The 23,847-nt window shown below is 42.9% G+C and overlaps 1 protein-coding gene across 2 annotated transcripts in view; it reads right to left on the reverse strand.

The window, feature by feature from the left end:
• LOC134002407 (partitioning defective 3 homolog) overlaps positions 1-23,847 on the reverse strand; it is a 348,507-nt gene that overhangs the window by 169,995 nt on the left and 154,665 nt on the right. For both annotated transcript variants that reach the window (XM_062441750.1, XM_062441749.1), the window contains exons 6-11: positions 14,159-14,265; positions 13,130-13,213; positions 8,943-9,068; positions 5,995-6,222; positions 4,923-5,110; positions 512-651 (exon numbers count right to left, since the gene is read on the reverse strand). In XM_062441750.1, coding sequence (XP_062297734.1) covers positions 512-651; positions 4,923-5,110; positions 5,995-6,222; positions 8,943-9,068; positions 13,130-13,213; positions 14,159-14,265 — 873 coding nt within the window. The remainder of the gene's footprint in view (positions 1-511; positions 652-4,922; positions 5,111-5,994; positions 6,223-8,942; positions 9,069-13,129; positions 13,214-14,158; positions 14,266-23,847) is intronic.

Genomic DNA, 23,847 nt, shown 5'->3' on the forward strand with positions numbered 1-23,847 from the left:
CAAAAGTAAACACACACACACACGCACACACGCATGCACGCACACACGCACACACACACACACACACACAAACACACACACACACACACACACACACACACTCACTCAAACTAAAATAAAAGAGTTCTCTAACTTTAACAAGGGGAAATCTATGGCCTCTACATAACCTTTATGCAGATTACCGTCTGAGCCAGCTGGAGCTAGAATTAAACATGGGTTGTTTCCCCTTAAAGTGAGCACTAGTTGATTTTCATGTCACTTTGATTGAAGTATAATCCAAATATTGTTCCATCTAACCACTTTTCCTCTGTAATTCAAAGCTGGAGCTGAAGTATTATAGCCATAGGGAAGGCAGTGCATTTGAGTCGGTTCAACAAAAGATCCGAAAGATTGAATTCTGGAGCAAAGCCATATCAGCAAGACTAATTAGCCTCTGAAATAACATACAATCTCACAGAACACACTCGCACAACACTACATTATGGTTGGAGATTGTCAAAAAAAAGCGGACCTCCAGAAGCCGGTCTCCAGCTTTCAATCGGCCATCTTGGATAGCGGCCCCTCGAGGGAGGATGTTTTTGACGTAAATAGGAGCACTGCCGCCAACAGGGACGTCTCTGGAAGTGATGCTGAACCCAAGACCCTCTGGACCTATGAAAAACAGAACACATGTAAATCGTTTGAGATATAATATCATATGATATCCTGCTAACTGCCGTTGATTACTTTTCCTCCTTCCTCCTCCCCATAAAGAGGGCAGAGGGTAGAGGTTCCTTACACAACATCAATCCTGGAGTTTTCAATATCGTGTTCAAGGACACTTCGCTGGGTGAGTTCCCCAGCAGCTGTGCTTGAACCTGGGCAGTAAAATTGAAAGACTGCCAGCCGTCATGCTCTCGCACCCTTCTACTATAGAAATACACACATAACTGTGATATTTACTGATTTATGACTGATTACATCCTTGAAGAAGTTTTATGGTTCTGAAGAGAGGGAAGTAAATAACGTGCATGTGTTTATGTTTGGAAAAGTGTTCCAGAATGTCCATATGAATTCATAAATGTCAGAAACTAAAGATTTGTTCCTCCAGGTTAACATAGTCAACTTCATTATCATAGCTCATACTGTATGTACGACATAATAATGTGGCTCTGATAAGAACATCTAATGAGAAGAAATATTTAGTTTCTTGTTACAGTTATTGTTAATAAAAGGCATAGATGAAGCTGAAAATGTTTTACTGTGACTCTAAGAAGCAGGCAACATTCTTAAACCCATTTCAAAAAGATCCTTTTCATTACATGCCGCTGTAACATGAGTAACCACTGCACAGGGATCAAATTATGGTTTCCAACCATGTTCTGAAACTCCTACAGTTAATATAAACATACTTACTTCCAACCTGACATTTTTCATTGGTTTGCCATCAGGGTGTGTCTAACTCGTGTCTTTTAGAAAGCAAAAATGAAACGTATCCCTAACTCTAAATATAGTGTCAATGCTAGGAACCAAAATTGAGTGTTTATGATAAGTGCATGTGGACTATAAAGCCACTCTCGCAAGTTATGGTCGGATTAAAGACCAGTTAGGGACCAGAATAAGCAGCAAGTAATGAATGATCATGCATTGCGAAATGCATCAAAATGCTGTTCAAGAGCCTTTTAAAATGAAGTGCCCCACTCCTGAATTGTTAAAAAACTCTGTTTTTCTAATCATTCTGCACATGTAAAATGTGCCAGATGTTTAAACCCTTCCGACTTTTTGGTACAACAAACGGTCAGAAGGCTACATTTAATTCAAGTCTGGGTCAAGGCAATCTGAAGCAAGCAGTGATCAGTATGTATTCCTTGAAAGCTGCTTCCTACTGATGTATCCTTCAGTATGAACTACATGACTTTTTAAAGTGCAGGTACCAGCTGTGCAAAGTCATGTGCTTTAGGTTTTAAGACTGACCTTTAAGGTTCATCAAATGAATATGAATTGCTGGTCTTGAGGAAATAGGCAAATACAATAACGGATAAATAAGAGGATCTCAGGTCTGACCTTTTCTACTGACCAGACTTGAATTTGTCAAATAAAAGAAAGAAATGACTTCAAATGTCAGCTTGGGGAATGCGGTAAACTGAAGGAAAAAAAAGGTGTTTGTCGAGTTATTCTTTGACAGAATATTTAAAAATTCAATAGCTCCGCTAGATAACTGGATGAGTCATTAAGAACAGTGTTCAGAGAGATAGATTTCACCATGCATAACGTAGCCGTTGGCGTTTCGAGCAGTCAAGTGGGAAAGTTGCGCTATGTGGTTTCATCGGAGGCTTTTCTGATGGTAGCAACAGTGATCAGTATTCATGTCGAAGTAGCTGCTCATTTCACAGAGCTGTCAGCACCTCTGATGGTTCATCATGACCTAGTTTTCCCAGTATGTCTCTCTAGCAGTCTGTTGAACTGTCTGTCGTCTCGCTGACAGTGATTGTGTTGATGAACAAGAAACACAAGAGGGAGAAGTGCGGCTGGTAATTTCTCAAGGCTTCTGCACACAAACAAACACGCAGAAAAGGTGATAAAGAGGATGCTTATAAAGTCGAAAAAGTTGAGCTGACTCAAGGATAATGACGTTCTTTGATCCCTCCATCAGTGCAGCCTGATAGCTAAGCAGAAAGAAACAGCTGCCGTCGTTTATGTTGAATTTTAAATCTGTAAAGTTTGGAATCATGAATACCAAAACTTTTAATACAAGATGCCATGGCATCTTTCCCTGCTCAGTGCAGCTGCTTTACTCAAAATGAACACAGAAACTATAGAAACTAGAGCATTTCAAATTTCTGATGTGATGATGTGATTTCAGATTTCTAAGTTAAATTCTGCTGATCATCACTCCATCAACCTATGATATCCTACTTACTATACCTCTGTCCTACATTTTCCAATCTGGATAAGCTTTATATCATGGTGCCTCTTTCAAATCCTCTTCATCATTGTTCCAGTCATGCCCCTTCCCCGCAGTGACCCCCACCCTCCCATCCCGATCCCTTCCCTCTCCCCTGGACTACACACATTCTAGTATCAAACCCCTGCCCATCGTAAGATCCCATCATTAATGGCATCCAATCAGGTAATTAGGAGAATGCATCTCTAGGAGGCCCGCAGTAATTAACCACTGACGTCTTTATTTTGGGTAATAGTAGACCAGGATACAAGTAATTGTATCCCTCTCTGGATTAGTGTGGATCTAAACAGCAAACGAGAGGAGAAGATGATTCACATTAGAATGACTTGAGGGGGTACGTATGTCCATTTTGACTGCGCTATTCGATTAAGGCACTCTTGTTAATTTGCCATGCAAGATCTGCTGTTGCTTGCTCAGAACCTGAGAGCCACTTAAAACTGAATCACAACAATTACAACAAGGCAACAACAAAACTGCTGAAGCCTGTCTAAAAGTACATTAGTAGTGATAACGTCTGATGGTTATCAAATGGAACTGTCAAAATGGATTTCGGAGGCACATTTCCTTCGGCTCTGTTGCGTTTTATTGTCCAGTTAAATTTCCAATAAGGCAACGTTTGGACAATAATTAATCTCCATTTAAAGTTCACAAACGGTTTAAAGTCTGTAAGTGATGCACATCCGCTCCGGTGAGGCCCCATTTAAATCAAGAGCAATAATCAGGGAAAACATTTCTGTCACTTGGGTGAGAGCATATTTGGAGAATTATGAGTTGTGAGTTGGATTAGACCATGAAGCACTGTGGCTAGTGAAAATAAACTACTGGCATCAGTCACTTGCTGGAACTCCACCAACATCTCCCCGGCTTGGTTTCATTAAAAATGAGAGGCTTGTGTGCAGACAGAGGAGATGATCTTTATCACATTATAAACAAATAAATGTAAGTCGCACTGCAGCACCGCTCTGTAGAAGAACTTTGAAACTCTGCTGCGCTGCACTCAAGGACCTTCGCCAAACATATTAGAGCAGCCTGTGACTGCATTTCCCCAGAGCGCCTTGCATTTAGCAGGCGCCGCTGCCCTCACTTGCTGCGCTATTCCCTAAAGCTCGCCGCTAAGGCCTCGGTGCCAGCTTTCAGCGAAACATCTGCTCCCTCCGACAGAGAATAGGAAAAAAAGAAGGGGGGGGAGAGTAGAGAGAAAGAGCAGGCGAGTCATTTCAGCACTGGTTCCTTTCACAACCAACTCGTCAATTCATATAAAGATAGTGACGGTAGGAAAATAGAGTTAGGATATATAACTCCTCCAGTATGAAAAGCCTGTCCAAGTCTGCAAACAAAGCAGCCTTAGCTGGAAGCAGACTGATTGCTGAATCGGAATATTTCAAACACAGGACGATTGTGATTTAGCCTTAGTGCATCACATACTCTGTTTTCCAGAAAAGGGGGTTGATCTGTGTTTGCTTTGGGCCCGCTCAGTTAAACAAAGCCCAGAGGCAAGATAGAGTTCAGGGGATTTTTGAATGTTTCCTGAAAGATTTCTCAAACATTTGTCTTTTCTCCCTCAACTTTTTTTTATTTTTATTACTGTGAAAAACATAAGTACATACAGATGATCAAACTTTCCTTTTGTCCTCTCGTCTCAATGAGGAGGAAGGAGGTTAATTAAAAGACGAAGGCATGGAAGAGTGCAGGAATTGGCTTGTACCAAGTAGCAAAACACACTGTGATGCTTTTATATGATCAGTTAGAAAGAGCTCTCCTTCACCTATCTGCTGATAACAGTGGAAACCAATGCAGTCAGTAAAGGGTTTGACAGGATTGTAAGCCAAATCATACCACTGTCCATCCTGAGTGACTTTTTTTCTATTGCTGCCACCTGCTGAAGCTAACCACATCATTCATTTGGTCATTATTCTCACGAAGATACCATATATTTTTACTTTTACAACCGTGTTATCATGTGACTACTGCTTCTTACCTTTCTTCAGCTGCATGCTGAATTTGCGGCCTTTTTTCTTTCGGTAGGAGCTGGTGGAGTTATTTGCGCTCACCCTGCGCTGCAGGGAGGGAGAGGGGGCCGAGGAGGTCCTGGAGACCAAGTTGTGAGGTAAGGTGGCGTACCGTCGACTCAGTTCTGGGGTGCTTCCTGCCAGAGGGGGCTGATGGCTACAGGAGGAAGACAAAAAACAAGATTAATTTGGTTTCTTTTTGCCTAGCCAGACAGACAGCGTGTATTGTAATGTTGTGAATAGAATCAGTGTTTATGTTTTAAATCCCATAACATTTAAATCATGCCGTTTTTATATTCTGTGTATTTAATTAACTAATCCAGCAGTTAATGAACATTTCACAAATAATGATGATGTGAATGAAAGACCCATTTCAACAAATACCATCATTATTATGTTTGGGCATTACATCATATTTAGTAAACTGTTCTGGAGACGGTATTGAACACGTATGAGGAAAATGAGTCCCCTGTTTGGAATAATGATGGTGGCAGTAGATATGAACAACTGCAGACATCCAGGCCTGACCTCGCCTGGTCCCTGGATTGATTGGCTGGTCAGAAAGCACTTGTCCAGCCAATCATTTAATCGGTTGACACACTGCTTGAGGGTTAGGCTTGTTATTTTTTATGAATCTGAAGGTGTGACATTGTACTCATATAGTGAGGTTAATACATTCTGTTACTGTTTGCAATAATGAGAATGTCTCACCATAAAATAATCAATCTATTCAGGAGGGAAAATACACAGACTGACTTAGATGATATACAGAGAATGGATCAATGATTTATTCATTAATTCATTTATTTTGAAATGATAAAGATATTGATATATTGGATTGGTATTGATATTTGGTTGGACAAAGTAGCAACTTTCATTTCATGGTTTAGCAGCTATGTCTCCTTTTAATTTGACAATCAACATCTGTGTAAGTTGTCTAAACATCTCTACATGAATAAAATGTTAGATAGTTGATAGATAAGGACACCAGAAAACACAAGCTGTCTCCTTTACAGGGAAAAAAAAGAAGATGAAACCCACTTGTGGTTGAGGCCTGGTAGGGGTCCAGACCTGGATGCCAGCCCCCCCACAAGACTGGATCGGTCCCCTGACTGCTCAGAGTCTTGGCTGAAGCGGACCCTATGGGGCTGTGGCGGGCTGAGCTCGCTCTGGACTGACAGCAGCTCGTATTGCCTCTTCATGGCGGCGGGGACCACATGGAAGAGGATGAGTGGGGAACGCATCGCCTGCCTGAAAATGTTCTGGGCTCTGGAGTTGGTAAAGAAGAGAAGAGGAAGAGAAAGAGTGCGGGGAGGTCACGCAGACAGAAATGAATTAGCTTTAACATGATAAGAGATACAAGCACAATAATGTACTATCATAGCTTGGCAGATGTAGAAGGATAAGGAAGGCTGCGAAGTACTGTATGTTGAGAGGAGATAGGGGGAGCTGAGGTTAGCATGGCTAATCGCAGGGCTACTCACTGCATAGCAGCAAAGCACAGAAATTACATTATCTATAATTACTAGCATCAAGACAGCAGAGAGATAAGAATGGTAAATGGTGAGTCACAGATGAAACATTATATATTGTGTATTCTATATAATGCCTGTGAAACATATTACATGTGGGGTATCTGAGACTCTCTTCAGTATAGCAGTGTGTGTACTTGTGTGTCTGTGTGTGGTTAGATGAATGTACATGAGCTGACTCAACAATCAGAAAAAAAAGAGATGATGAATCATGCATCAGGGAAGCTTTCCAGACAATGAGGTTCCAAAGTAAGCAGACAGGCACTTTGTTCCTTACACACAAAATAAGGAGAAAAAAAAAAAAGCCAAAACACACACTGAGTCTCATGTGAGTTTTGGGGCCAAATAAGCCGAGACAAGAGCTCAACATCATTCCTAGACGCAAGAATTGTTTAGTCTGGTTTGCCGGCGGCACTTAGCATATAGATAGGCTGGCCAGCTAGTGAGCCACACTGCAGTGTGAAGGGCCAGGGGCGCGGTAGATGCATGGATTCCAACAATCCCACCTCCTGTTTCCAGACCCCTATTACCACGCCAGTAATACCATGCTGGTTCTATCCGAATGACAGCCGCTAAGCTGCTTCCGCCACAACAGACGGCACTTCATTCAAGCTGTATCATAGAGGCGGGGTACACGCTGCAACATACCACTTCTGTGAGATTTCGGTTTCTCCCATCTTTATTCTTATGGTAATTCGCAAAAATCACTCATATGGGTACACAAAGGGGTGATGACAGAGTAAAAGTGTGTGTGTATGTGTGTGTGTATGTACGTGTGTTCGAGTGCACATGTTCCCACACATATACAGTGCCATCACTCCAGTAATCAGCCTCCACGAGGGCTTGATTGAATAATAAATTACCCCATCAATGCATCATTACATTCAGTTAGATTAAGCGCCTCAAAATATTTACCCATGCAAAACAATCCAAGGAGATTAGACTATCACTTTAAATTGTCGCTCTGTGCGGTGCACAATCAAGACGGGTGAGAGGGAAGTGATGAGAGAGCGAGGAGGTGGGAGGAGGAGGGGTGGGGGGGGAAAGGAAAGTTTAGCTCCTTCACCTCATTTTCATGCAGAATCACAAACATGGTATGCATTCGGATGCTGGTGGAGGAGTGTGTGTGTGTGTGTTTGGCAGGGGAGGGTAAGTGCAGAACGCTACAAAACATCACTCCCTTGTGGATTTGGTGTGTAAGCCTCTTTCACAGTAGAAAAGGTTTGGAAGGGGAACTGGGATGTTTACTAATGACAATGGCATCGTTGTGAAATAAGAATCTTAAAACCTTAGTGGCTTTCGTGCACAGTCTGATGAACGCATTAACATAATGTGGTAAGGTAACCATGATAGTCTGGAGTTTGTCAAGCTGTTGGAAAGCTTTTCATGTCTTTGCCAGAGTCGGCTAGCAAATGTTCGGCTTTGTCTATAGGAAAAGAAAATAAAAGAAACATGTTTTGACATTGAGCTGTCCAAGAAAAAATGGGTAGTTTCTAACTCTATTTCTGAATGCAGAAGGGTTCCAAACGTGGTCTGTCTTGCTTTCTGTCATTCATTCAGCAGGGTGGCTCTAAGCCCAGTGGTTTTAGATGGCTATGTCCAGCCCAGTATGACTGTAGGCTGGGCTTTCGTTAGCAGGAATCCAGGCTATATCTTCCTGTGGAGGAGTGGATGATAAAGGGAGAGAGCCAAGCAGACCACCTCCGTAACACCTCCAGACTCCAGTCTGGACGAAAAGCAATCTATTTCTCAGCCGGGCACACACGGCATGCGTGTAGATAAGACTTTATAGCTCAGTGCCATTGTACGTGTGTGACACAAAGTATGTGTGAGAATGAGGTTTGTGTGTGTGTGTGTGTGTGTTTGTGTGTGTTTGTGAAGGGTAGCTTTGGGTAAATGGGGGGGAAAAGTCACAGGCTTATATCTTCATTCCACTTTAGGAAATGAAGGGGAGCGATGAATCGATAGAAATGAATCGAGAAAGAGTGGAGGTGGTTTTGGATCGGAGGGCGCAGCGGTGGTGAAGGACTGTGGGTCACTGAGACCTATTACAGGAAGGCCAACAAGTCAGTAATATTTCTGTTTTATTGTGCAGCGGTGTGGGTGTCACGTCTCCCTGCAGTTTGGGCTCCACTTGTCACCGGCAACACTATTTACTGTCACTGCACTTAATGTCCAACACAGTGCTCTCTGTGTGAACTATATCACATAGTGGACAGTGCTTCAGGATAATATTTCCTAGCTTGGGAAGTGGTGCAGGGAAATAAAAATCAGCGGGCATTCAGTACACCTGACAAGTAGAGGCTTTAGAGTTTATAAAACTATGGGTTTTTATGTGATGGAAAAAACATGGAATACATGTAAATAAATACATGTTTGCGCATAGGAAAAACAACATGCTGTAAATAGGAAGAAGTGAGACATAACATGAATGAAAGGCCATCTTCTGTTACTTACTGTTCAAAACGTAGGTTGCGTATGTCTCCCTGATTTATCTTAACAATACAGTCGTTCTCCTGGAAGAGACGCTCCTGTTCTGCTTTGCCTCCGTGCTCCAGGCGCTTGACTAGCAAGCCCTGAGTCCTGGAAATGATCGCACAACATAATTATATATACATCATTTAGAGACGCTATGTAACAATTACACCACTCACAGTAACATATTAATATTCTGAACAGCGGGGCTGCAAGTTGCCGGCCTTGTGTCATGCATCTTTATATTACGAAGGTCATGGCAGTGCACAGAAGAAGAAAAGAAGGCAAGGACGAGACAGAAGAAGTGGAATTTATAGATAAGCAGGTGATTGGCATTAGAGTTGAAGTAAATGCTGTAGTAATATAGAGTTGGCTTTAGATGTTTTTTGTGGTCCAAAGATCCATAACTTTTGAGTTACATTGCAACAAGTTCTGCACATTTTTATACACACTTACATTTTATATTTCATCAAGTCTGACATCATTAAATTAACTGTTTGGTTTTACAATTTGGTTTAAATGTGTTATAGAATTACTTCTAACTTTACATGCTGTATACTCAAAATAATTAGAGAGCAGACATGATCTGGTGATGATCTCAACAGAATTTGGGTAAATGTTTTGACAAACTGGCCAAACTCCTGCAAACTAACTTCGTTGCTGTTCTACCAAACTCTACTTTTGTACTCCGTCACCAGAAGTGAACTTTCCTAACAGTAAGCTTGGATAAAGACCTGTATTTTCCTGTGGCCTGCAGAAGCACTGCATTACTAACTCAATTTTAAGCCTCTGTCCGTTCTTCTGTCCCCCTTACTCTGCCTCTCTGTGGGCAGGTCTGAGAGAATGACAGGGTGGGTTTGTCTGAGGTAATCCAAACCAACAGCTAAGAGATCATTTTATGGCTTCAGAGGAAATGCTGCAGTTGCCTTCGCTGGAGCTTAAGACGAGAGAGCCGGCGGTGCTGTAATAAATACCCAAGCAGTTCCACGGCAGTGCCATCTCAGCAATCCCCTTCAAAAAAAATGGCAACCTTTACCTTCATATACCCCACTCTCTCTCTTTCTCCCTCTTCTAAATAAATACATCAGTGAGCTCCTTGGGGCTTTAGTTAGGCCCTGAGGATAACCACATGCAAGGAGATCTGATGTGCGCTCGCACAGCACAAACTCCATCCGTCTCTACGGTGCCAGATGCCTGAGGTAGCAGGTAGACTGAGTGAGTGAGAACCTTTTGTGTCCTTGCATAAACTGACAAAAAAGTTTGGAGGCTTACTTTCGGGAAATTAGAAATAATGATGAGAAGAAGAGAACTATTGAAAAAACCAAAGTAAGATGTGGAAGATAAAGTAAACTGGACATTAACATAAGCTGCATGCTTCTCATAACTCTCAGTTACTTCCTATCATTTCATCAGACACATAAACAACAGCGCATTGAAAACTGTGACCCCGTTTGCCGCAGACGTCAGAGGCTGATTTGCAAAACTCTTTAGCATTTCAGCCTAACAGGGCCACTCCCAGAACATTGCTCTAATTGGCTGCATAATGTGGACGTCCACGCTCACACTGCACACTCGTCTCGGCTCCTCATCGGGGGTAAATGGATCAGGATTAAGCTAAAATTAAAGATCGGAAAAGGCCCCTTCCCTCTTCCTCGTCGTTTGAGCGCGGCGTTGCCAGGTCAGCTTAAGTGTGTTGAACAGAGAGTAATTGCGGGCGGTGTGGAGGCAGACATGATTGTGCTTTATCTCCATAAGTGTTGGCAGCTTGAAAACAAAGTATTGTGCATGAAGATTACAGCATGGACACACTCTAATGACTTGTATCAGACCGGAGACAGTAGATAAAGGAGTTTTGGTTGATCCCTGATCAGTATTCAAAGCAGCAGCGGGGGAAGATTGGGGATAAAGCGGCATCTTTTAGAGATTTGAAGAAGATGATGATTTCGTAAAAGCACTATTATTGTGATGACTGTGATGCACTGCCACCCTCTCAATTCCTTCCCCATTTCACTGATGGAGTTTTTTTTTTTGGTAGATACTTATCAGTAACTTGAGGAAAGCAGGAGAGATGAAGCAAAATCTAAATGGCATTCTAATAGGCTGCGCGTCAGTGAATTCATTAGGTTGTCAGATATAAACACAAGGATTTTGTAGAACATTCTGGAGACTCTGGAGAAAAATATCAGGCTCGCCAAGTCCTACATTTTACAAGAAGATGAGAATGGGCGCTGTGCTATGGCTTCGCTCCATCTTGTGGCTGTGAAGCAGCGCTGGGAGACGATTTCAAGGAGGCCACCTGCTCTCATCTTCTGCCTTTAATCAAATAATAATCCAATCAGGATCCATTTATGCACGGCAATTATGTCCGCAGTTTGTTTACAATTGAAACTGGTCATGGAATGAGAAGTTCATTAAGCGCAGAATGCATCTGTGAGAGGCGTGTGTGTGTGTATGTGTGTGCAGATGTACGTTTTTTTAATGTGCGTATGCGACATTCAGGGTAGATCAGAAGTCCTTCACTGCCTGCATGTGTGTAAGAAGAAAAAGAGTGTGGAAACTCTCTAGGTAACTCCTTACTATTTTACTGTATAGGTGTATGTGTTCTCACAGGTAAGGATCTATGCATTGGGATGTGTGCGTGAGATATTGCTTCCTAGAATGACAGAGTCTCTAAGCTCTCTCCTGCAGCTGTCTTCCCCTCCTGCTTGGATCTAACTCCATGTCAGTGCAGTGAAGCAGAATGCTGGCAGCCAAGACTGGAGCGCCTGCAGTTCCTTGTTTGCTGTCTGGTTTTGCTGGCTGTCTGACCCCTGTGGCCCTGGTCTAGACACTAATGACAGCCCACTGAGCCTAATGCCTCCTGTCCTAGCACACAGCACACAGGAAAGAGCTGGGCCAGGCCATTAGCATCATCCCACTGACCAGACGCTAAGTCTTATCATGTCTCAAGTTAATTGAAGGCTCTGATAGCTATTAGTGCAGACCTTAGCTGATGGAGAAGAAATTTACTGGCCATGCAGCATTACTGCTTTATTACGAGATGCAGTCTGATTTTGTGAGAACACAGGGAAGCTTAAGGATAGTAGTGCGTCTAATAAACTGTTGCCCTTGACTTATATTTAATCAATATTTCTTGATACGACTCATCATAAATCATTATTTTCCTCCTCTGACTCAGGATAACTCAAAGTGTCACAGCTTCTGAAGGAGACGACGGCAAGGGGTCAGCGCTAAATATAGTTTCCTGACACTTGCTTATAAACAGCAATGGGATTAGTGTCCTGAAGAACTGACACGCAGCAATCTTCAATGACAGCCATCCTCTCTCCCTCAAATGCCATCCCATTTCATCTCCTCACTCTGTCTTCTCACCTCATTCCCCCTGCCTCCCTTTCTCTCCCCCCCAATGCTGAGTAGTCACATTCACCTTGGTGGTGTGCCAGTCCCTTGGCATTCAGCGGGGAGATCTGTGTTATACACAAGCTTTTAGTTTGATTACCTCTGGCCACTTTCTCTGTCCTTTAATTTTTTTTTCTTTGAATAACCATAAACTTGGGGATGCATTCCTCTTCCTGTCCCATGTCGTCGTCTCTGCTCGTCAGTTAAAAAAACGGCAAAGAAAAGGGCAAAAAAGGAAGAAGTCTGAATCACCTTCAGAGCAGACATTACTGTGACTGAGGACACAGGATATGATAAAAAGGAGAAAAAAAAACTTAACAAGACTTTTAAAAAAGTGTGCAGACGGGAGCAAAACTACTTTCATCTGCTCTCCTTCCCGTTGGGGCTGTCTGAGCTGTGGGAGATGATATGTGCCGGGTATGGGTGTGTCGTTTCAGGAGTGAGACTCACAAAAATAAGGAGAACAAGAAGAAAAAAGAAAAAGATGAAGGTAGAGAGAATCGGAATCAATGAAAAAGACAGCCTTGAGCAACAGGAAAATAAGAGGTGAATAAGAAAGAAGGGAGAACAGAGAGTTAGAGAAAGTGAGAAAAAAAAAGCTGAGTGAAATGATGAGTAAAAAGTAAAAAAGAAAGCAACATCCACAGGGCTTTAAAACCAAAAGGATGGAGGAGACATAGTGGATGGTGAAACTAACTGGCCGCTGTTGTTGCACACTAAGCCGCACCGACTCTCAGATTTTTTTTTTCTTTTCTTCTTTTATTTGTTACCTGACATCCTGCGAACTGAAAGGCACTACGTGGATCCCCAGGGGCCCTCCTCCGTTGGACACCTCGACCGGCTTGAGCATGCCTCTGCAGGACGGTGATGGATGAGGCCGAGAGGAGAGAGAAGGAGGAGGCGGAGGGAGACATACATGAATAATAAAAAATAAAAAAAATAACAAGAATGACAAGAAAATGTAGAAAAGCAGGATATAAAAGACAACACAGTCAAACATGACAAGAGGTTGATGGGATGTCTAGGATGGAAGGGGGGGTGTTGGCGCGGCCTTATTTGGCACAGGCTGCATTGTGTTGTCTATACAAAGTCATCCATTACAAAGTCATGCTGGTGGACCTCGAGGTCGATTAGGGACCCAAATGGAGACTCCAATTAAGTGATTAAGATCAGATTGTTGTGCTAAAAGAGAACAGATTAATTGAAAAACGTGAGAAAAAGGGGTTGGGTGGAGGGAGGAGGAGGGGAAGGTTAATTTGTGTAGATAAAGACGTGAAGACAAATGAACACAAGCAACCACTGATGCAGATGTGTGTGATGATGTTGATGGAAGAAGGCTTTGGTCTTGATGTAAGCTTTGTGTTGCTGGTTGTTTGATTTGTGTTTAATGATAATGTTCAGGCAATTATTGACCTGTCTCGTATTAATGTAATAAATTAAGTAATGAGTATAAAATGCATGCAAATTACAAAAAAAAATGGATCTAGTGGTATTCAGGCATGCAGATAGTTTAGCTTTGCCCAGGTTTTGAAACTACAGCCACATTAGCCGCTCTGTAAAGCACAACAATGCTTTGAGCTAAATGCTAATTATAGCATGCTTTCATGTATGGGTGCAGCGCTGTAATAAAAATTGTATTATCAGAGAAGATATCTCAAAATATGACAAATAAGACCAAAACTATCTACACGGCTAGACACAAAAGGGGTACGTGAAAGGGTGGTGTGGGTGACCCAACGTTTTAATCCATACTATATGGTAATATGTAGGTGGTGGGGGGTTTATTTGGGCTCACTCACTCTAGACATAAAAAAGGTGAATGTTCCAACGAGGAGTCGGCCCTCCCTACTGGCTCTATCCGCTCAATTCTCCGTTCTTGTTTCCTTCGCTCTTCTTCCTCTTCCTCCTAAAAAAAAAAAGAAAGAAAAAGAACAAAAAAGACAAGATAAATCAGAAGAAGTCTGCCGCACTAATGTCAAAAACTCACACTCTCTTTATTGTTATTTATATTTGGCTGCGCTTGCATCTCCTTTGGCATTTAATCCAATTACCTGCAAGAACACATAACAACCTCTGTTCTAAATCAAAAGAGACTTTAAGTATAGGACAGACGGGAGCCATGATGCCACTGCAGAAACATCCCGCTCGGCCAAGAACCTCAGTGACAAAGTGGCCCTGATTGATTGCTCCTGCTCAATCAATCAGGTCTGGCCTGGGGCGTGGCACCGCTGCCGGGTCTTTGTGGTGATGTGATCAGGTCTATAGTGAAGGAAAGTGTGGTCACGCCTGCCGCCATTTGTTTGTCTCACTCTCTTCATTTCATTTACTCGTCTTTCCTTCAGGGCCATTAGGCAGCGGAGGGCCGGGAGGTAGCGGCTTTTTACAGGCAAGCCAGATGTCTTTGGACTTAACTGGGCTCTGGGATGAGATACAGCGGCTTCATGCTCTCCTTAACGGGGGATAAAATCTTTATCTGAGCTCTCTTTACGGGGATGGTACAGATTGAGCAGGGCACGTACATGCAGTGATGACATACTGCGTGTAGGATAGGAGGGAGACATTCAATAATACAGAGTTCAATTTCAGCTAATCATTGTCTGTAGTGAGTAAGAAAGCTGGGCAGGTTAATCAACCAGTGACACACACACACTAAACATCACAGTTTCTTCATTGTAAAAAGAAAGAGTCATTCCAGTTCTTGCTTGTTAGTCACTGCGGATTGATGTGTGTGTGTGTGTGTGTGTGTGTGTGTGTGTGTGTGTGTGTGTGTGTGTGTGCGTGCGTTGCGTGCGTGCGTGCGTGCGTGCGTGCGTGCGTGCGTGCATGCGTGTGTGTGTGTGAGCATGTCAGCATCCAGACAGCGCATCGTCTCCTAGGGAGGGTCTGCTGAAACGCTTTGTTAGCCACTGCTATTTCACCGCCCTCACCCCTCACCCACCTCTTACTCTCTCTTTTACTGAAATGTCAAGCACATCCAAATAGGTCTTGTGCCTTTCTGGTTTCTTTATGGAAATAGATTCAACCCTTTCAGAGGCCTGGATATCTTTGGCGACACGCAGGGGTGGGCGCAGAGAGACTCTGCCGTCTATTTATTTATTAGAGTTGGGGGGGGGGGGGGCATGAAAATTTTATCAGCAGTCTACCTTAAGAGACCTCAACTCACCCTACCTGTCTGTCTCCCCCTCGCTAACCATCCAGTGTGAAAATGAATCAGTCAAGCAGTCAGTCCTGCCTTTAATTACGTGTCAGCTGAGGTCCCATGTGCCTCACAGGGCCTGTTATTCACAAAGCCCTTTATGAAACCCCCCAGGTGAGTTGGCTGGATTTTTCATACACTGTGAACAAAGGAACTGACCACCTGTGGGAATCCATAAGTAAGAACAGGAGGGCATATAAAGTGGATCAGGCAAACAACATTGATGAAGATGAAGAAATACAAGACCATATGCTATAAGAAGACACAAAGCCAAAGGAATATCTTGTCTGTTCATAGTCAAGATCAGTTTCATACTCAGTGAGCAAATAAAGAAGGCGATGGTGCTCGACGTCTTTGTCTCATTAGACAACAGAGTGAGAGGCGAGCTGATTCACAGAGTATCATCACTGAAAGTGACATGTAATTAACTTCAGTAACAGTAGCTCTCAGCAACAATCTCCTGTCTGTTAGTTTGCTCCTGTAGGTGGCAAGTGGTTGTGGCGTGACTGCATCATGCACAGACTGGGTCTAACAAGAGATACACATGATATGATGTAGAGAATAAAGAAAAAGGTATATCTTTATCATGGATTATTATTTTCAGAGATCTAAGGTGACGGGATCCTTCACTTGAACCAAGACAAAGGCTCACTGCCAGTAGGTCAGGTGTGTGAATCTGACAGGAATAATTACCATAAACTGGCACAAGAAAATATCAAAGCAGCACCAGAGCAGGGGCACTATTTCTATTCAGGCATTGCTGACACATGGTGTGAAAAATCCAAGAGAAACTGTGAAAAAGTCAGGAAAGAGAAGAGGAACCCAGTGACTAAAAAGGAAGAAATTGTGGAAAAGTGTGAAAAAAACAAGTTGGCACTAAGTAAAGAAAAGAAAAGACAAAAGCAGTTGTAAATTGGAGAAATTAGACAAAAAAACCAACAACAAAAAAAGAACAAAGGGGGAGATTTGTGGAGAACTGTCCAAAAATCAGCATCATAGTTTGTTTTGTTAAAAAAAAAAGACTGTAACAATCTGCAACCAGGTTGAGATTTTCACTTGTTTCAAAAGCTTGCCTTAAGTATTCTCTCCTTGATACAAGAACAGTGATCCACTTTATTCCTGTAATTCAGATATCGACTTTTCTCCCAAGGATATCTGTGTAAAACTTGAATTACTTCATTTCACTGCTTTGGCAGGGTTTGTCCTGTTTTTATAAAAAATGTGCTAATGTGTTGTTTCAAAAGAAACATACTGTCATATTGCCAAAATGAAACAAATAACACGCCCGTCCTACAAGCAGCAACAACCTTGGCTTGAAATTGAAGCCAATGTGAAAATCTCTTAAAATGCAATAGCACAAACAAGTGTGCTAGTGGTCATTTTGGAAATGATTGCTCCATTATTAAGATATAAAGACAATAGTAGCTTTGATGCCTACTGTGTTGCTGTTGATTGACAACTGTTTTTGGCAATAGTCAGACTATTGTCACAGTATTTCTGTAAGTTTAATATTTCTTGATAAAAACACCTGCTGTGTTAGTTAGTACCACCACCAGCATGAAAGGAAACACAGCATTCTCCTTATTTGGAAGGCCCTGGCTCCAAATGGAAAAGCTGGCGCTGACCATAAGTAGCAACTCTGGCTTCAAACCGGCTCCAATGCAAACCAATGGGTGATGTCACGCAGTGGAGTTGTTAGTGCTTGTGTTTCTCAATATTAACAGCACATTTCCCCAGCCCCCAGGAGTGTTTTTATTCTCGTATTTGAATGCACAACACGCCTCAACTGCCAGTCAATTTTCACCATAAATGGAAACACGTGATTGACACTTGACACTGGATTCACGAGGCAGTGCTTAAGTGGCCACCGTGGTTCGTTAGACTCAAATAGGGATGTCCAACCAGCAAAGGCACAGCCTCTTCATTATCCCAGAGTCTGGACAAGAAATCTGTGCTTTAACCAGTCAAACAAATACCACTTCTAAGATTGAATATGATGAATAATTACGTGTTAAGATTGACATTTCAAGCTGGGAAGTGCTGAAGGAGAGCTGCTGACTTCCCAACAGAATGACAGGATGAGTGTTGAGTCAGTATTGCAGGGGTCAGTGTCTACTTGTGACCAGGGGCAGAAGAAGAAGCCATCTCCCTTTATATTCACTGCCAACCCACTTATTGTCTGTCCTCGTGTCAGTGGCAAAACAGAGTGCTGTGTGACAGCAGAGACACGGGCTAAATATACATCCACCTCTCTGTGTCCTTTCATTCCCCCCTCTCTCCTTTCTCCTTTTTTCTTTGTCTCTCCATCATTCTCAACTCTTCTCTTGCCCTCTCTAAAAAAACCCTCCATTTCTTTCCTCCCCTGAGTGCTTTTAGCACCCTGTTGATCCCTTGGTAACCAGTGGAGTGGGGGAAGCAACAAGGCTTTTCAATTCTTCATGACATTCATTCCTAGCTCTCTCTTTTGCTTTCTCTCTCTCTCTCTCTCTCTCTCTCTCTCTCTCTCTCTCTCTCTCTCTCTCTCTCTCTCTCTCTCTCTCTCTCTCTCTCTCTCTCTCTCTCTCTCTCTCTCTCTCTCTCTCTCTCTCTCTCTCTCTCTCTCTCCACTTTCCTCCCTCCATCTCTCTCCTCCCTCCTCTCAGGGAGGGCTTGAATCCCTGATCTCTGGCCAAAAATCCACCAGCCTCTTTGACAATGAAGGGAAGCTAAATCAAGGGTTAGAGGCTTGGCCATCGGACAGCTGCAGCATTAGATTATTGAGAATCATGTACGACAGAGAGAGAGAGAGAGAGAGAGGGAGAAAGAGAGAGAGAGAGAGAGAGAGAGAGAGAGAGAGAGAGAGAGAGAGAGAGAGAGAGAGAGAGAGAGAGAGAGAGAGAGAGAGAGAGAGAGAGAGAGAGAGAGAGAGAGAGAGAGATGCAAAGTGCAGAGTCTTGTTACCTTCAAATGGAGAGACAGGTTAGAAAGGTGAGAGGAGCAAGGAGAGAGGAGGAAGTGGGAGGAGGGAGGTAGCAGCTGTCTGTTCAGGAGGGAGACCTACACACACACACACACACACACACACACACACCCATTCACACACATACAAACTCAAATTGAAGCCCACTGCTTGAGGGTTTGGGCAAAGGGTGTGTGTTGAGGAGCTGTCATCCTTCATCAACCACTGTCCTAAAGGAGAACTACTGTACACATGTATGTGTGTGTGTCATGCCATTAGCCATGGGCAAGTACAATATGTAGCTGTTAGGGGAAGTGGAGGGAGGGAGTAGGGACTCCCTCCTGAGCCCATCTTTAACGTCAAGGGCTTAACAAGGACAGGTTCAAAGGTCATAGCGAATGGTGTGTTTCTGGCCACCACCCCTCCTTAAGGGCTGCGGTCCACATCTGTGTGACAGATTCATGTGCAGAACGGGCCTCCGTGTCAGACGCTGTCACACGCTTCCTTACAATGGGCTGCCTGTGCCGAGCTGAACAATGGAGGCCAGAGCAGGATATGGTAATGTCTTGAAATGAACAATATAGCGTGTTCTCTGTTTGTAAAAATAAAGGAAACAAGCAATTTAACAAGAGCATTTAGCAAAATGGCTGTTGAAATATTTACAAAGGGTGCCCTCCCTGCTGATTTGGAAAGCTAAATATATGAAACATTTATTGTGCAAGGTGACATACGCCCCTTATGGAAACATGAGACCAGCCAAAGGTAACAAATGATGGCATCATGTGAAAAGAATCTGTTTTTAGTACGGAGAGGTGTAAGTCAGGAAAAAAAAGAGGCAAAAGGCGGAGGCTTTTCCTGTCCCTTACAAAAGGTTAAGGAGCCATAATTGTAGCCTCATTACCTAGAGTTAATGTAGTTTGACTAAACACTGTACAACAGAAAAGGCCGAACAGGACTACACAGTGCTGCTGCATTGCACAATGGCATTGACATACAGAGACAAGCTGCCGGTAATAACTCCTAATAGTCCTATTAAAGTTCCTTTGACCTCACGAAGCAATTACCAATACTTTTCCATCTTTAGCAGAGCCAGAATCATGCTGTTTTCAATCAGCAGTTAAAAGGCGTTTTATGACAATAGACACAAAGATTTTCCCCTTAATTTAAACAACAGATGATCCCAACTAGTGTACTTCAAAGTCGAACAACAGCCTGGCATCACCGGCTGGTGATGGATGACGTTAAGTATGTTCCAAGCTGTGTCAGAATTCAACCATACATACTTTAGTCTTCATGTTACAGAAGGTCTTTTATCCCTCATATACATTCCCCTGGAGGAAACTGCCATTAGGGCCAAATTAGGCCCCAAAATGGCCTCTGTGATTAGATTGGACTTGACTGTTGCACCCAATGACCGAGCCCCACCCTCTACACCACCCTTAACCCTCCATTTTCCACCGGCTCATTGGGCTCCACCACCATTAAAACAACCAATATGTTACAATGACTAAGATTATGAGACACTTATTTACATTTATGTTGGGGAGAAGGGAACATTATAAAAGGGTGGGAGAAGAGTTAAACTGGTTAGTGGATGATGAAAGGTTCATAATGACCTTTATACTCCCCACAAGTTCCCTGAATGGCACTTAATGGTTGTCAGCAGAGAGGCAACAACCAGTTTCAGCATACGTTCTTGTCTTCTTTATATTGTTATAATCTTCACGATAATGGTGATGTAAGCTAATGGTCATTTCAATATGCACCAATTGAGGATTTATTGAGTTGATGTAGGGGCAGGCACAGAATATAGTTTACAGTATTGGGCATTCTTTCTTTTGGCAAACTTTTAGCTTTTGTATTGGACTGGAAAGAGTCGATCTGGAAGGAAATCAAAGCGGTGTGACCCTTGTGTCTGCCATCTCTTGCTTTGTATGTGTGTGTGAGAGAGAAAAAAAAGAGAGGGAGGATATGATACTACAGTCCTGTGTTTATGTGCCAAGGGGAGAAGCTGAAATGCTGCCTGTCCTCGGATGAGGACATGTGTTGTCTTTCATTTTTCACACCCCGCACCCATGGGCGCCAGCCTTGTTCAAAGGAGAGCACTCACATTCCAGATTAGATGTACTATTCCTTTGGATAATGAGGAGTGGGAGTGAAATATGTGTTGTTGTGCTAGGTTAAGACAGTGGGGAGAGAGGTTGGGTATTCAGAACCTGTTCTCAGTTGGAAACACTACCAAATTTTCTAAGAAGGGACTTATTGAGAAACATGCTTTTTGGTTTCCTTTATCCATTCCAGACAGCAAATTTTGGACTTGCTGTACGTTGTGGTTTCTTCATAGATATGCATGGATCAGTGCATGTGTACCCTGTTTACAGTGTGGCAAATTTGAGTCGGCATCTCAAAGTCTGGCTAAATCTCTAAAAAGACAGCAGTGATACACACATATTCACTGTGAAAGATAATTTCATGCAATTGAGGAACTGAAATGTAAGAATGCAATACTTTTTATCTGGCACCATTATCAGGTCAAAAGTTTAATTTGTCCAGTACTTTATTTTATGGTCACAAACCTGCAAAACTCATGACGTTCCCATCAGCTTTAGCTATGCTTAGTGTTTAGTGCTAATCAGCAAATGATAGCCAACACACTAAGCTAAGATGGTGAAAATAACAAGCATCATACATGCTAAAAATCCATATGTTGGCATTGTGATTGTGAGTATGCCAATATGCTTATGTAGCATTTAGCTAAAAGCACCTCACAGATATGCATTTAGCTTTTACAACCCTGTGGGGTTATAAAAATGTTATTCTTTTGGTTTTTATTTATCAGTGTATCCACATTCTCAATGACATACTTCCCTGCCAGTGGTAGGGAAGTACACATGGTATACTGTATCCCCGAGTTTACACAAGTTTATAAAACTCTCCCCTCCCAACAGTTATTTTAATTGACAAAGGTCTCCAGCCTTTAAATCTGTCTCTCTTTGTTTTGTTTTGGAAAGACATAGACTCTGGCTCATAAAAGTTCGGGCTCTGACGTGGATTTAGTTGAAGCGAATTACAGGGACAGACAGGTTCCTAATGCTGTTAAGCAAATTAGATCAGAGATGTGAGGCTGCATTTGTCCACATCAGGGTGGAGAACGGCGAGATGTGCAGGGGTGGGGGTGAGAGACGGACAGCGCTGTTTGTGGGCTGACATTTGGAAAAACAAAGCCCTGTCTTTCTCTCTACTCCTCTTGTTCTCCCTCTTTTGTCTCTCAACCACAATCTTTGTCTCTTCTTCTGTCTCTGTCAGTGAGACACCAGCTGTGTGTGGAATACATCATGTGCCAGCGCCTGTTTCATATCAGGCCTGGACTGATCTATCAATGACACAGCTGCCTTTGCCTTTGCCTACTGTATCGTTAAATTGTACTTTAATTAAATTAGGCCTGCTAATTATGAGGGCTTAAATCAATCACCAGGTCAATAACAAAGGCTCAAAGCGGACGGAGAGGACCGAGACTCTTTCCAAATCTCATCAATAACAGCCGCTACCGGAGCAGACCGCTCCTATACCAGAGAGCCAGAGGTTCAAACGGGTAGGAATTACCAAGAATTGAGTTATCGTCACCAGCTTTTGTCCAGAGCACTTCTTACTCTTACAAGCTCTGTGAATAATATTGTTTGAATACAGTAGAAGTGTTTCAAAGAGTTTGAATGTGCATAGCGTTTTGCATTAGAATAGCACTTCAAAGGGGCATTAAAAGGAGATTTAGAGTTTATGCTGCATAGAAAAATAGTTCAAAAGGGATATTATGACTTTTCAGACACCTGGCTTAGGTGAGAGGAGGTGATTCTGAACAGATAATCCTAGGGGTTGAGTGCGCAGCCCCGCCGAGCGGACGGTCCCAGCTGAATCCCAGGTCTTTACCCGTGCATTAAAAGGAGCTCTGTGCTGCTTTTCACAGATTAATCATCATTTTGAGCTTATTAAGTGGGAGGACAGTCTGCTTTCCACTGCTCAGAACGTTTAATCCATCTTTCAAACTGTGAAGGTCAGTGAGCAAATGTTACCCCGTTGAAATAATAGCGGCTGTTTGAATTTCAATGAGCGTGCCCGTTGTTCAGATCTGTATTGTAATTAAATACATTTTCTTTTTATCGTTATTATTATTTTTAGTAGCCACTCCTGCAATTATGTGAGTCAGAATCACACTGACTTATTGAGTAGCACGGTGGTTGCTAATAAACTACACTCCCTGCGCTGCCAAATTGTCATCCGAAATATTTAATATTGCAGTTATTGCGATGCAAATGTTGTGTCAGCAAGTAATAATGGCAGCATTGCAAAAGGAAATGTGGAAAGCGGCTATTTGCACAAGAATCTCATCTCATCCTCTATAGGATGTTTTAACACGCTGTGACCTCCCACCCTGAATACACTGAACATGAAGAAGTAAGAAATAAAGAAGAGGAAATGAGGTGACTGATGTTGAACTATGAATAATTAAGTGGAAAGTAAAGCTCTGGTAGACATTGCAGCGAGTAATAAAAGAGGGTGAACGGTCTATTCCACAGATCAACCGTTGTTTGCTGCCTAGTTTGAACATGTGTGGGAGGGGGTGTGTGAGGGCGGAGGGGAGTTTGAGGGCTCATCTGTAGTCCTGTGGGAGCAGTGTGGAGCAAGGTGGGGGGCTCTTTCCATTTCGTTTTAATTGGAAGCTGAAATTCTTGGATAAGGGCGAGACAGAAAGCCATTTGGCCGAGTCCTCGCTCTGAGCCGGGGCTAAATGAAGAGGGCCGTTTGGAGATGAGGGGGCCAAGTAATGAAGGGGGCTAGTAATGAAGAGAGGTCCCACAAGACTCCGGCAAAGCCACGGCAATCTAGTGGACCCAGTAAGGTGGGGGTAGGGTGTGGATGGGTGGCAAAGGATGTGTGCTTGTATGGAGAGAGAAAAGGAGGGTAAAGATGTAGGGGGCGCTGCTTGAGTTAATGGGCATCATGGACAAATTGGAACATCCATGTAATTATTCAAGTCTGTAATTTTTGTTTGTGGGTTTTTGTCGTTCTGAGCGCAACCAAGATTAGACAAGGTATCGGCCGATCAAAGGAATGTGCTAGTTAGAACGGAAGATAATGTGCTTGCTAAACACAACAAGCGATCGCAATCACGATGAGATAAGAGCATGGGGAAATCATCAGTGGCAAAACAAACAGGACAGATTGGAGCATGGATAGTCGATTTATAGCATGTAAACACTGTATAAACACACCCGTAGGCGTCATCAGGTAACATCGGCAGGAGTCTGACTTTCCAGCCCTGACAGACACGCATAAATCCCAACAAGCAGGGCGACACA

Source organism: Scomber scombrus, chromosome 20 (genome assembly GCF_963691925.1).
Source record: "Scomber scombrus chromosome 20, fScoSco1.1, whole genome shotgun sequence".
Lineage (NCBI taxonomy): Eukaryota > Metazoa > Chordata > Actinopteri > Scombriformes > Scombridae > Scomber > Scomber scombrus.